General features: G+C 24.2%; 5 protein-coding genes across 5 annotated transcripts; 3 read left to right on the top strand and 2 right to left on the bottom strand. All coding sequences in view use genetic code 6, as the record gives it.

Annotated features, from left to right (window-relative positions):
- On the top strand, positions 1–3,958 carry TTHERM_00388590 (tesmin TSO1-like CXC domain protein; the record flags this gene model as incomplete). Its single annotated transcript, XM_001019363.3, has 3 exons — positions 1–368; positions 770–891; positions 1,104–3,958. 3 exons carry the CDS (start codon positions 1–3, stop codon positions 3,956–3,958), a joined length of 3,345 nt encoding a protein of 1,114 aa, XP_001019363.2.
- Positions 3,959–4,717: 759 nt separating this feature from the next.
- On the top strand, positions 4,718–6,500 carry TTHERM_00388600 (AAR2 protein). Its single transcript, XM_001019364.2, has one exon. It carries the CDS (start codon positions 4,814–4,816, stop codon positions 6,329–6,331), a length of 1,518 nt encoding a protein of 505 aa, XP_001019364.1. The 5' UTR covers positions 4,718–4,813; the 3' UTR covers positions 6,332–6,500.
- A 981-nt stretch (positions 6,501–7,481) lies between these two features.
- On the bottom strand, positions 7,482–10,721 carry TTHERM_00388610 (protein kinase; the record flags this gene model as incomplete). The annotated part of the gene is made up of 7 exons (XM_001019365.3): positions 7,482–7,918; positions 7,972–8,442; positions 8,509–8,754; positions 8,822–9,564; positions 9,690–9,874; positions 10,109–10,464; positions 10,550–10,721. The coding sequence occupies 7 exons, from the start codon at positions 10,719–10,721 to the stop codon at positions 7,482–7,484; spliced, it is 2,610 nt and encodes an 869-aa protein (XP_001019365.2).
- A 415-nt stretch (positions 10,722–11,136) lies between these two features.
- Positions 11,137–12,468, bottom strand: TTHERM_000388619 (kinase domain protein; the record flags this gene model as incomplete). The annotated part of the gene is made up of 1 exon (XM_012798442.1): positions 11,137–12,468. The coding sequence occupies one exon, from the start codon at positions 12,466–12,468 to the stop codon at positions 11,137–11,139; it is 1,332 nt and encodes a 443-aa protein (XP_012653896.1).
- A 1,128-nt stretch (positions 12,469–13,596) lies between these two features.
- On the top strand, positions 13,597–14,517 carry TTHERM_00388620 (normocyte-binding protein, putative; the record flags this gene model as incomplete). The annotated part of the gene is made up of 1 exon (XM_001019366.4): positions 13,597–14,517. Exon 1 carries the CDS (start codon positions 13,729–13,731, stop codon positions 14,515–14,517), a length of 789 nt encoding a protein of 262 aa, XP_001019366.3. The 5' UTR covers positions 13,597–13,728.
- Positions 14,518–14,660: the final 143 nt, after the last annotated feature.

Here is a 14,660-nt window from a genome sequence, read left to right on the forward strand (position 1 = left end):
ATGAGTATTTAACCAAATTAATTTACTTCAGGGCTTGAAAGGCAAATAGATTTATAAAATTTGAGCTTTTAAAGCAATGCATAAGGAAACAACAATTCAATTAATGGTAATGGAAATGTAAACTAAAGCTTCAATTTTTTCTAGAATAGGATGTCTGCATAGTCTAATGGAAAGATGTCAATTGACAGTGTAGGGTACAATCCAAACCTATTAGCAGCTTTATCTGGAATAGGTGGTGCAGATGCATTGAATAATATATCGCCTGATAAATCTTAGAATTCTATAAGAGACCCTTACAGAAATAATAGTCTATTTCCTTCTTAAATAGAAAGAAAAACTATAGATGGAATGTCAAATATTGAAAATAGGTATATTTATAATATATAAAAAATATTTATTTTTAGAAATCCTTTCATTTCAAGTACCAAAACGATGATTTATTATTAGTACTAGCTTCTCTTACAAATAGCGTTTGCATACAAATGTTATCAATAAATCTTAATGTTTTTGAGCTAAAGTATGTTATGAAATCTAGATATTTTTTAATTTATAGATTGGAAGTCTAATTAAAATGCAAAACTGCAATAAAATACTTATGAATTTCTATTAAACATTTTCATATTATAAGTTAAAAGAATAGATCTATTTTTAAGAGTTTTTGATATTTAAAGAGAGCAGTAAGCTGCACATACTAAATGAAAGGATGTTTTTTATACAAATATAAATAAAATAATTATTATTTATCAATTATTTAATAATATCAAACTAGGTTATCAGAATATTAGGACCAACTTTTCGATTTTTAACAATAAAACCAGAGATGCTCTTTAGAGGACACATTATAAATGACAGCTAATAGAAATAGCTAATTTTAGAATAGTTCTTATCTAAGTATTACTTTCTTTATTTATTTATTTGATTTTCTTTCTCATGCTAACTGGTCATTTTAAAGTCATTAACAAAAGCCATCATAAATATTTACTTATTTACTTTTCTAATAATTTTTGGGTGTTTGTTATTCATGCATCTTCTATATTTAAAAAAATAAATGCTAATTAAAATTTGTGGATTTTATTTTAATAAAAATTATTTAAATTAAATAGGTAATAACATATACCAGTCAAACAGAAATAATAATAATAACATTTTTGGTAGATATTAAAGTTAAGTACCTTGCCTTAATTCTATGTACAATAATATGTATACAGATGATAAGTCAATTCTTCAGAGCACAGCTCCTAATTAATTAATGCCCTAATCCTACAGAATTAATACTAATCAGTTTGGTTTTAGTAATCCATAGTACATTTCCACTTAAACAGTTGCATCTTCTCAGATGTAATCTATTATTGGAGAAACTGCTTTAGCAGATAATGTCTCTATGGGAACTTAAAATAACTCTGCAAGTGCTATGAGCCTTGAGGTACAAAATTTTGAAAAAGCTCTTCTAGATTAACTTGAGCAACCAAATAGAGTTCCTGGAGATATTGCTGAGTAATTTGCTATTACAAGCAGCACCAATCAAGTAACTTATCCTAGTTCAGTTGGTGGATAAAATCCAAATTTTTATAACCTAAATGCTGCAGGTCAAAATGTGGCCTAAAGTTAAATTCGTTACGCTAGTGGACTTAGTGCTGGAAACTCTGGCGTTCCACTCATTTCTGTTGCTTAGTCTTAAGCTAACTTAATAAATATACTAAATTAAACAGCAAAAGCTAATATTGCAACAGATTAAACTAATATCTTTAGCAGTAGTGATGCTTAAACATTGAAATTATTGCAACAACAATAATAATAGTAATAGCTATAGCGTTAAATTCTTTTGTCCTCTGGTTCAGGAATGATTGATATTGGAATGACATTTGGAAACTTAAATCAATAAAAACTTTTTTAACAATAATTTAATGGATAATAACCTGGATCAGTATCTACAGCAGCATCTGTAGGAATGGGATTTAGTTCCTTACCTGCAGATATAAATATGTTTGAGACTATGGCAGCAGTAAATGTAAAAACTGAAAATGTTGGTGAAAATGAAGGTAATGATTCAGATAAGACTGAAAAAGGAGGATAAAAGGAGGAAAAAGAATAAAAGCGATAAATTGGTAATACTTCTTATCCAAGCATAACTAGAGGAGCAGCTTTCTCAACTAAGCAAGAAGTTTATTCTGATGATATCTTTAATTCTCTTTTAAATCTAGAGGAAAGCTAAGACCGTTAGATGAGTATTACAAATGATAATATTAATAAATTTTAAGAAAAAATGAGCTTAGCTAGTAATATTGGAATAAATAGGAGTCTAAATATTAACAGAGATACAAAAAAAGAAAATGAAAGCTTAAATTTTAATGAGATTAAATAAGAGAAAGATAGTATAGGAGGACTAAGTGATTTAGGAAGTGCTATTAATTTCTAAAACAACAATAATATCTTAAATATCAGCGGATTTAATAGTGGAGGAAACTTAAGTATTTAGCGTGGAAGTAACTTAGCTAACTTTAAAAATAACAACCGTACAACTTTGATCAGCCGTCTATCAAATGGCACTAGAAATTCAGATTTAAATAGAATAAGTTTCCCAACATTTGATTACGATTAGAAATAATTTTTAGAAAGTAATGGCATAGCTATTAGAGATTAGCATGGAAATTATATAATTGGACAAAGTAATAGAAGCTCTGCCATGAATAGTGAATCAGTGATGTAAGATGAAGAGAATGAGAAAAAAAAGAAGGCTGAAGAAATAATTGCTTGTAACTGTGGTAAAACTAAATGCTTAAAGCTTTATTGTGTTTGCTTCTAGCAAGGTCTTATGTGTTCAGATTAATGTCGTTGTACAGATTGTTATAATAAAATAGCTTATCTGGAAGAGCGTGAGCGTGCAATAAAAGCAATAAAGTAACGTTACCCCGATGCTTTTGAAAAGAAGGTAAATTTCCTCCCTGAACTAGCAAGAAAAATAGAGGATGCTGAAAGACTTGATGCAGATTTAGAGCTATAAAATTAACTTTTAGCACATAAAAAAGGTTGTAATTGCAAAAAATCTGCATGTAAAAAGAAATATTGTGAGTGTTTTCTGGCTGGTGTCAAATGTACTTATTTGTGTAGGTGCGAATAGTGCCAAAATGGTAAAAATGATGGGCCTGAAAATTAAGGTCAGCATATAAATATTGAAGGTCAGAATTTTGTAGATCAAGAAAATTACAATAAAGGAAATGTTGTTAGTATTAAAACACAAAATAATACATTTGGAAATATCAAGCTAGAAGTATTTCGTCCAATTCATTAGTAATAATTTATTACTAAAATTGAAAGAAATAGCAATCAGTTACATGAAAATGGTGAAAATCAAGAAGATAACCGTATTATAAATATGGAAAACGATAATTTTAATGGAGAGAAGCTAAACCATTCTCGCTTTACTTATTCTGAATTAGAAAACCATTACACATAAAGAAAAAAATAGAAAAATAACAATGAAGATTTATTTGATTCAATGAGCTAAGAAAAGTTATAAGCTGAATAGTTTGATTAGGTATTCAATTAAGAAAACTTACAAAACTAAGATGGTATTGATAATAACAATAATAATTAAAATAACAGCTAAAGATAAAGCACATTGACGGATGATGATATATAAAAAATGAGAGCCTAGTAAGAGCAAAGCTTCCATGAGCATTAATAATAATAATAACAGATATAATATATGAAATAATAATAACATATGAATGGTGAAAACAACAACAACAACAATAATAATTTTAATGATTTCTAAAATAATAAAACTGAATAACATGATTTAAAAATAGAAAATAGCTTACAAGAAAATAATGGTTTTGATTTTAATTCTTATAACTAAAGTAATAACCAAGAAAATGTAATTGCTTCAAGAAAGAATATGTAATTCATAAATATGAAAAGAGGAGCAACAGATGATAATGAATTTATGGCAAATTGATTGATATTGGCTGATGAGAAATTAAAAATGAAATATAAAAGCAAGCAATATTGCAAGAATAAATTTAAAATTATAAAATAAATAAATAAAAATAGTAATTAATTATTTTCTTTTAAAAATAAACAAAGAAGATTTCTTTTTAGAAATTTACAAATTTATTTCTTATACATTTTACTAATATACATAACTATTTATTCCTTTATTAATAATATATTACTTAATCAAATATATATACATCTATTCCAAACTATAGTAAATCAATCTCTTCTCATACTCATTTAAATCAAGAGTAACTTTTTATTAGATTATTTCTATGTTTATCTTTATTAAAAAACTTTAAATATAGCAAAATAATATTATTGTAATGATTATATGTAATTATCTATAAATATCAATTTTTGTTTATTCTAAAATGAATCTACCATTTAATAAACATCAAAAAGCTAAGGCATATTATATATTCTTTTAATTTTTCTTTGTAATTAAAATAAAATAAATATCTTGAGTTTATTTATTAATCATTTTTTATTTTCTATCTTTAATTTAGTAAAAAATATTTTAAAAAGATATTTATTTATTTATTTTTAGATGGTTATTATTATAAATTATATTTTTCTCCAATTGTCCAATTTGAGCTGAATAGCTTATATTTAATAGACGCAGCTTATAAGAATATGTGATCTAATAATTTCTACCTTGTTTTAATTTATATGCCACTAATTTTAAATACTTGATAGTAATTTAGCTTAATCAAACTTTTAAATATCTAAATTATTAATTAAGTAAAGATTTATTAGGAAATACTAAAAAAAATTAATATAAAGTCATAAAATACAATCAGAAATTTATAGCAAAATGAATTAAGGAGTAGAGATGACATTAGAAGAAGCATAAGAAAAATTTCATTAATGGGGAGTACTGCTATTGCTTGATGCTCCTGCTGGAATTGAATTTGGTATTGATAATACAAGTTGGAAAGTAGGAAATAAATTTAAAGGAGTAAAATTAATTCCACCTGGAGCTCACTTAGTACATTATTCGTTAAAGAGTGAGGAGCATAAATTTAAACTAGGTTTTTTCATACATATAGGAAAGAAGAAAAGAGTTTGGGTGAAAAAATGGAATGTGGAAAAGGAAGATTTCATTTCTTTACCTACTCAAGAGGAAGAGGAGAGATACATATTAGGAGTAAATTCATATTAATTTGATGAATTTTTGGGACCATATCCTTTAGATAGGTTATAGATTTGGGAAGAATGCTCAAATTTTATCACTGAGTCTGTCTTGGATACTCTAAATCCGATAGAAAGAAAAGTTCATTAAATTGAAGAAGAATACAAAACACAAAATTATACATCTACTTAACAATAGAATAAGATTGATTCTTTAGTTATGGAGTTTATATCTTCTTAGAATAAGGAATAGCAAAGCGAAGATGATAACAATTAAAGTAGTTTTTAGACTGAAGAAGCTTAAACTGTTTAACAAAATACAAATAACTAAGAAACAAATTTGAATGGACAAAAGATGGAAGATGAAGAAGAAATTAATTTGTAAACATAGCAAGGACAATAAATGCAGTAAGATAATAAGATAATTGAAGAAGGTTAAGAAATTAAAGATAAAAATCATAGTGAGTGCAGCAAAAATAACAGGAGCATGAATGATATTAAAAACGAAATTATTGCAGATGGTGCAAAAGAAGACTTTAGAGTTATGGCTGGTACTATCTATTACACTGATATTCCAAAAATCAAAACTAAGTTTGGTAAATAAGGAGGCGAACTCACTCAAATAAATATAGATAAAACTCCTATATTGCTTGAATATATTAAAAACAGATAGAAGGTGGGAAAAGAAAATTTTTTAAGGAGAAAACCAAATGCTACCTAAATTGAAATAAAACAAGTAGAAGAATAAGAAAAATATTTTATATTTGGAGAATTTTAGTATTCATTTGCAATGCTTCTACTTCTTGAGGATTTCGAAAGTTTTGAGCACTGGAAAAACATATTCTCCCTTTTAATCAGCAGTGATAAATACATAGATGAAAATCCTGATTTTTTTATAGAGTTCATTCCAGTACTTTATAACATCCTTAAGCAATTTCCTAAAGATTTCTTCTTTGATTCTATTTCTAAAGATAATTTTCTTAAGACTTTGTTATCTGATTTTTTAGAAGTGACAATTTAATCTGCAAATAAAAAACTCTCTCAACGTTCTAAAAAACTTCAAAAACTATTAGAAGAATATTTCTTATTTTTTCCAAAAAAGCAAATTGTAGAAGTTTGTTAAGGAAAATATAAATTTGAATAAGAGGATGACTAAGATGCTCCTCAGATAGTAGATGATTAAGATCCTGTCTATTTTTGAAAATAATTTATTTATAACTTATGTTTATTCATTTTTTAATGAATTAATTAAAAAATTATTAAAATTGTAAATTTACCAAAATTAATTTTAGTTTTCTATTTTTTTTCATAAAAAAGTTTCATAAATATATTTATGTATACTAATAGATTAAGTAATATTAATTATCTCATTTATTACTTTTAAAATAATTCTCTTTTCTTTGTGTCATTTCATTTACATAAATTGTATTTTTAGTCAATTCAATTCAAATATAAAATAAAATTTATTTAAAATATAAATTGGGCAGAAAAAAGTAATCTAATTGATTATGTTAATTTTATTATTGCAATGATAATGTTGATTTTTTATAAATATTTTAAATATTAAGATACATATTATTACATCAACCATTAAATAAAAATATTAATTACAAAATTTATACACATATTTATTTATTTAATTTTTATTTTGTAATTAGAGAAATATTTTTCAAAAAAAAATAAATAAAAAAATATCAAAATTTATTTATTTAATTAAACAATGTAATAATATTAATAATATTTCCTTGTTCTAAATGAATAATACCTAAATTCTATTTTGCAAGATGCATATTTATAATAAAGATTAACTATTAATTACAAAATTTATATTCATATTTATTCATTTAATTTTTATTTTGTATGTAGAGAAATATTTTTCAATAAAAAAATATCAAAATTTATTTATTTATTAATTAAAAAATTTAATAATTTTAATAATATTTGTTTGTTCTAAATGAATAATACCTAAATTCTATTTTGCAAGATACACATTTATAATAAAGGTGAACTATTAATTACAAAATTTATATTCATATTTATTCAATTATAATATTATGTTTTGAGAATTTTTTTCAAATAAAAAATAAATCTGAATAATCTAAATTAATCAATTTATTTAATAAAGTTTATATTATTTAATAATTATAATAATGTTTGTTTGTTTTTTCAAGAGGTATAATTCTTAGATTCAAATATTTAAACAATTTAAACAATTATAAATCTTGGTTTATTTTAATCAATACAGCATGTAAAATTTGAATTTTAGATTGATTTGATTATTTTGAAATAAGTTTTCTCAGTATTTGATTATGTAGATGAATAATTTATTAATGATCATTCATTTGTGATTATCAATATAATTCGCTAAGGACTTTTAAAATTAAATATAAAATTGCTATAAGATATTCAATATGTGGACGACAGTTTGGATCTGGATTTACACATTTAAGCATAAGCACTTTAAGTATTTTCATGATTTACTTAATACCAAACTCTTTCACTACTAAATCACTATAAATTAAACGATAATTTCTTTGATTTAACTTTGATTGTAATTTTTGTTAGTTGATTCTCTTAAATTCAATCAATTTTTTATCAAATATAATTTCACTAATAATAGCTCCAATCGAATACACATCTGAAGCTGGTGAAAAAGTATTGCCAGAAAGAGATTCGATAGGCGAATATGGCAAAGTTCTTCCTGCTCTTTAAAATACTCCTTACTCTCCTATATTTTAAATACAGTAGCTTTCACCAAAATCGCATATCTTAATATTTTACTCCCCATCTAATAAATAATTTTAAAAAATATGAACCCTCTTATAAATAAATATTAATTACCTAATAAAATATTTGGAGGTTTAAGATCTAAGTGATAAATATCTATTGATTGTAAAAACTTAACACCTTGAGCTACTTAAAGTACCATTTATACTCTCTTGTTTAAAGACATAATAGAGTTGTGGTAGTATGCATAAGAACCCATAGAATAAAAATATAAATCCATATATAGCCTATCTTTTGTCTCAACATCGAAATAATATCTTGTGATAAAATTTGATCTAGGAACTATGTGTTTAATTACATTAACTTCTTTTTCTATTTTCTCAGTGTCTCTAGCTTATGGATCTTTTTTTTACACCTTTATAGCAAAATTTTGGCAACTAGTTTATTCTGTGCTCTTTGATATGAAGTTTAACTCTGTTTAGAATATATCTGAAAAACCACCTGCAGATATTTTTTTAAGTTTCTTTTCATCATAATCAATAACTTTGATATATTCTAATTAGCTTTCAGCTTCCCTGCTGTTTTCTTCATAAAAATAGAGAGAAAAAATAAATATTTAAATAATATTTAAAATAAAATAAACTTTATTACTTTTCTCAATAACATCTAAACATTTTAAAATTTCTTGTCTATCATTGATATCTACTCTAGTTTTAAAGATATCTTCTTCTTAAAATTATGCAAAGGGTTTTACACTATTTTCTAGAAGGTCTATTGCATTATTCAGTCTACGAATAGTTAATTCAGGAAGAAAAATGGTTCTGTCCTTTTTGTTATTTTGCTAATTTTTTCTAAGAATTTCTTCAAGTTACTTATAAATAGGCATCGAGATAAGTCCTAGATAGATTCGTTAAATAAAATAAAAAATGTTGAATTAATTAATAGATATTTTTAATTATTTTACCTATCTTAACATACAAACTGAGCATGTACATATTTATCATAAAGAAAGCAGTTGAGAAAATACTTTTTATAACTCTAATTAAGAAATTATCAACTTGTTCTTCAGAATATTTTGAAAGATTATTGTAAGTACAATATGTAAATGTAATTTATCCTGAGATAGGATTAATAACAAAGCCTCCTATTTTTGAAACTTTCTTAATAAAAAGTCTGCTCACTTAAATTCTTGTGAGTTTGTCAGGGATTATAATGGGTTCATAATTTTCTTTGCAAAAGTGAATAGTGCACTTGAAATAGTCTTTTGTTAGTTTAATTACACACAAATCTAAAAAATGATCCCAATGGTCAAACATTTTGAAAGTAACAACATATTAAAGCTTTTTAGAACTATCTTTTTCATCGTTTAAAACTGAATTGAAAATAGTTTGAGAATTTGCCTAGAAAATAGATTCGATTAAGGTTTTTGTTCTTTGCATTTTATTTTTTATTTAATCATACTACTTTGTCTTTTATTTATTTTGATTTTCAAATTCGTCCATGATGAGAGTATAAACTAATTTAAGCTCCTCAGCCTAGTTTATGTTAACTGTTGCAAATTCACTATCTGACATTTCATTTGTTTTAGGAATTTATTAATTAATTAGCATTATTTCATTAAATAATATCTAGCGATCATTTATTAATTCTAGTTTATCATTAGTTGATTTTAGATAATCTGGAGATTCCAAGAAATTTAATGAAAAGCTTTTTAATATTAATTAAAGTTAAATTTATTTCAAAATATTTCAAATAAATAATAAAAATGTTTGTCATTAGTGTGTGTGTGAGTGATTATTTTATGAAATTCTATAAAAAATAAATTATTTTACTTTTTAATATGATTATAGATTATTTATGTTAAATTTTTGAGTCCTTTGATTTTGTTTCTAAGTCTTGAATTGATTAATGAGTTTAAATTTACTTAACAGTTTAACTTTATTTAATTGGCAAGTTCGACCCAAGTTTTTTCATTTATTGTTTAAGATTAGATATAAAGTATAAATTTTGAATTAATCTATTTATTATTTAAATAATATAAATAACTTGTAAGAATAATTTTAATGAATTTTTAAAACATTTAAATTAGACAGACAGACTCAAGAGAAAGTAATTTAAACAATCATATTCTTCTTTTTACAAGTTGTGTAATTTAATAAAATGTAAACTACTCACCTTGAGTCTTCATGTCAATTAATATGCTCAAATAATTTAGAATAATTTCTCGTTTAAAATTCATTAATAAATTTACCTCTTTGAAATCTTTTATTTTTCTTTATCTCTCATCATCATCATCTTCTTCTTTTGCAATTATGCACATCATAATTAAATTAATTTACAAATATAAATTTATTGTCAAGGCTTGGTACTTTGTTAATTCCTTATTATATTCCATCTCTTCTAAAACTCTACCACAACTTCCTCTATTAGAATAATATAACTTCAAGGTTTCGCTTTCATTATCTCGAATTAAATATATTTGTGAAAGGTCAATCAAGTAAAATTTTTTGTTTTCAGTAAAAGTCTAATCAAGAACAAAATTCAGCGAGCTGATAAAAACATGGAATAAATGCTTAGAAGTTGTTGATGCTTATATCTAGAATAAATCTTTTTCATTTAAAACAAAGTATTAAAAATTATTCACAGACAAACAGACAAACATTAAAAATGATATTTGCTCTTTAATGATTACCATGAAAAAAATCTCTTAGCAAAGTCTTTTTGTTGATATCTTCTTCTTTAATAGAAATAGTCTCTTCTCTTAAATTTATATCTTTAGCTTAAACTTTCAATTTCTTTAAATCGTCGCTATTGTTGAAGAATGTTCTTCCATACATTTATTTAAAAATAATGTTTGAAGACATTTGTGCTTTAGTGGAAAATATTATTTATTTATTTATTTATTTATAGGCTATTTGTTTCTTTTTGATTTACAAATTATTTATTTTTAATCAATTAATTTTATAATAATCAATGTATTGATAATATTTTTTATTATATTATTTAATTAATTGATGGATTTATGTATTCTATTTATTGTATCAACCAATATAAGGAATAAATGATTTTAAAAACTTTTACATACAAATGTATAAACACAATTTATCTATTTTAGATATTATTTTATTAATTAATTTAATTCTCTATTTAAATTTTTAAGTAATTTAAAAAAATTCTATTTTTCCTTAAAATGTGATTTTAATTTTTTTAATAAAAGTGTTATTTTTACTCAAATTAACTTATTTATAAGTCGATTTACATTTTATCTGCTTTTTTAACTCAACTAGATTCATTAGTTTATTTTTTACTTATGTTTTCTATATCTTACAAAAATTGCTTTAGTAAATCTTAATTATTAGGGTTCGAAACAAATGGATCTTACCCTCCTTGTAAAAATGGCTTAGGAGCAGGAGCCTAACTTACATTCTATATATTTCCTCCTAATGCTTCAGGTTGCTATGCTTATTTATTTTCTGTTTTAGTTACATTATTTCCTGATCCTTATTGGACCACTACATTTCTTGGTATAAATTATTATTTCTTTTATGTTAAGTCAATTTTACTCTTTTTTACAGTACTCTCACCCTATACAACTATTGGTTAAGGAACAAGCATTGGGGGTGGAGGAGCATTATTCTTATTTTATTAAGGTATTTAAGGTTACTGCTAGTAAAAAGGAGGATTAAATGGCATTTAGCCTTATATTTGAGGAGGAGGCATATTTGGAGGAGGTGGCATATTTGGTAGAGGTGGTAACATACCTGGTGGAGGAGGGAACATGCCAGGTGGAGGTGGCATCATGCCAAAAGGAGGAGGAGGCATATTAGGAGGTGGAGGAGGCTAATAATAAGATGTACCTTACTAGTTTTGATTTTACTGTTTTTGCTATTACAATTACTATTATTTAATCATCTCTTATATTGGATTATAGTCCTCTTATTCAGTGACTTTGAATAATGGATCACTACTTTCTTACTCTTTTTGCCTATTTTAAAAGTGACGATTCTAAAAATTTTAATGCTGCTTAAAGTTTTAATTTTAGTTATTAAAAGGAGGCTTATTTGCTTAATTTGGATTTTGCTAGGGTTTTTAAGGGTCTGGTTTTTAAATAGGCTATTCACTTTAATCACCTCCTTCCTTTTCTTATTTTTCACGTTATTCTTTTCTATCTCTAGCAGCCTATGCAAACAATTTTCTTTTTTCTATTTCCTATTTGTTTCTTTCAATCTGCTATTATGATATAAAATCTGACGAGTATCCCGGAATTTTGATGGTTTTATTTGTTAACGCTTTTTAAGCATTAAGAATATTGGCTTCAGTTAATATATCTTCAGATTTTGAAGAATATTGTCCCTATCTTCTTCTTTCTTTTTCCTTCATTATATTATTCATAGCTTCTCTACTCATAAAATTGCCTTCTTCGTCTTCTCCATTTCCTTATTTTTAATTAGATTCCTTATTTTTAACATCAGATTAAGTTCTCTCCTTGAAATCTTTCTTTCTTTAATCTTATTTCTTTTTTTCTATTTGCTTAGCTTTATTCCAATACAGTTGCATTGAACTTGAAGCCTACTTGCCATTGTCTAATAATACTTTATTATTCTTTCCCATTAACAGAATTGTAAATACTTATCAGAATTTAAGATATAATTTTTGACTTTTTTAATAATTATTAAATTATATTAAAAGCAATCAATAAAGATTTAGTAGCAATATGACTGATTGACTGATTGAATTAGCGTCTATAAATTTTTTATAAATAATTTTGTATATACTTTTTTTAATTGTTTATTTTAAGTAAATACCAAAAAAAAAAATAGAATTTTTAAAAAATATTTAACAAAGAAGAACATTAAATTCAAGATTTTTTTAAGTGATTAAGTTACCAAAAATAACAAAAACCTTTTATTAATTTTTTTATCCATTTATTCTTTAATGGAATTTAAAAAATTTTACTATTATAAAACAATTAGATATTTCAAAAAATAAATAACTAAGTATATTTTTTATTGAATTTTAGTCTTTTTATAATTTTAAATTATTTGATTAAATACTTTTATACAATTCCTTTTGATTGATATTGTTTTTAATTAATAATTAATTATCATTTTTTCTTTACTATAAAAAAAAATTTAATTAAAAAAAATATTTTATGATATGGTATTCATTATTTTTAACAATAATAGTTAACAAAATATTTAATATATTTAGGTATTTATTTAATGATTTAGTTAATAATGTTTTCATATTTAGAGGTTTATTAAAATGTCTGTTGAGATCTAAACTATAATTTCTTTGTTTATACACTTTACTAATTTAATTTTAAGGTTAATTGAAAAAAAAAAATTAATAAAATTAAAATCAAATAAATTTAAAATATTTGAGTGGAGATTAATTTTCAGTTTTCAAGTGATCTATCTTATTACTCAATAGAAAGATATCCTTATAAACTTTATAATGAAAGATAATTACAATATTAAGATATTCAAATAAAAAATAAACATGCTTGAAAATCAGCTAATAAACAACTATGAGGTATAAATCAATCAATGACAAATTGATTGATTAATAGATAGATATATAAATAAATAAATAGATACATGCAAATATGAATTAGAAATGAAAAATAAAATTGAATAAAAAAGGGAGGTTATGAATAAATAATGAGATTGATTCGTTCGTGATGATAGTAATATTAATAATAATTTATATTTTTAATAAGAAAGTATAGGAATACTTAACAATAAAATTAAATAAAAAAAGCATAACCTCATTCAGAGATTCTAAAAGAAAACTGCAATAAATAAACAAATAATAAATTAAAAAGTTCAGTCAAATAAGTAATAAAAAATATCAATAAAGGTAAAGAAAATGAATAACTCAGGATATATCTCAAACAGCACTCAAATCACTAACTAGAGCTAAATAGATCGTGTTTAAAAGGTTTTCGATCGTATCAACAATATCCAAAACAGTATCGAAGGTGAAAAGCAAAGCAGATTTACTGTTATTACTCAACTCATATTATAATTCGAGCAAACTCTTAACGAATTAAGCGCCCGTAAAGAAGAAAAATTTGAAAATTTAGCTGAAAAACTCCGCAAGTTGGAAGAAGCTATTGTTGAAGAATCTGAGAAATCTGAGACATAAGATAATGATTCTCAACGTGAATTAATTAACTTAGAAAAAAATTGCAAGCGTCTTCTTGAACTTAATAGCAAGGAGCGTGTTGAAAGTGAAAAGAAGCTTGCTCAGCGCATTGCTTAGCAATTCGAAGCTCTCACTGTCGATATTAATAAAGAAGCTTAAGCTTAAATGACATCTCATGGCTACCTTGATACCTACCTTAATGAGGATCTCCCTCGTTTGAAGGATGAATTAAGCTATGAAATTTAATAACGTCAAGAAGTTGAACAAAAAATTCATAGTCAATTTATGGATAGAATTTCTGAACTAAAGGAGATATTTGAACGTGAACGCAAGGAAAGAGAAATTAAGGAAGAATAGCTTGTTGTTTTCCTTAAAGAGCTCTCTCACCGCACATAAGACAACCTTGTCCGTATTAAAAGAGATAGAGAAAGAAATGAAGAATAAATTGTTACCTTAATTGAAAGTGTTATTGAAAAATTGAAGAAAGAAATGGTTGAGCTCGAATTGTGAGCATATTTATATATAAATAACATCATTATCATTAGCATGTATCGTTTAAAAAACTAAAGTCTTTTTGTTATTAAGTGGTTATGTATTAGGAATATTTGCTTTTAATCTCACAAAATGAAATCTAAGTAGTTTAAATTAGCACA

The sequence above is a fragment of the Tetrahymena thermophila genome (assembly GCF_000189635.1).
Source record: "Tetrahymena thermophila SB210 genomic scaffold scf_8254587, whole genome shotgun sequence".
Taxonomy (NCBI): Eukaryota; Ciliophora; class Oligohymenophorea; order Hymenostomatida; family Tetrahymenidae; genus Tetrahymena; species Tetrahymena thermophila.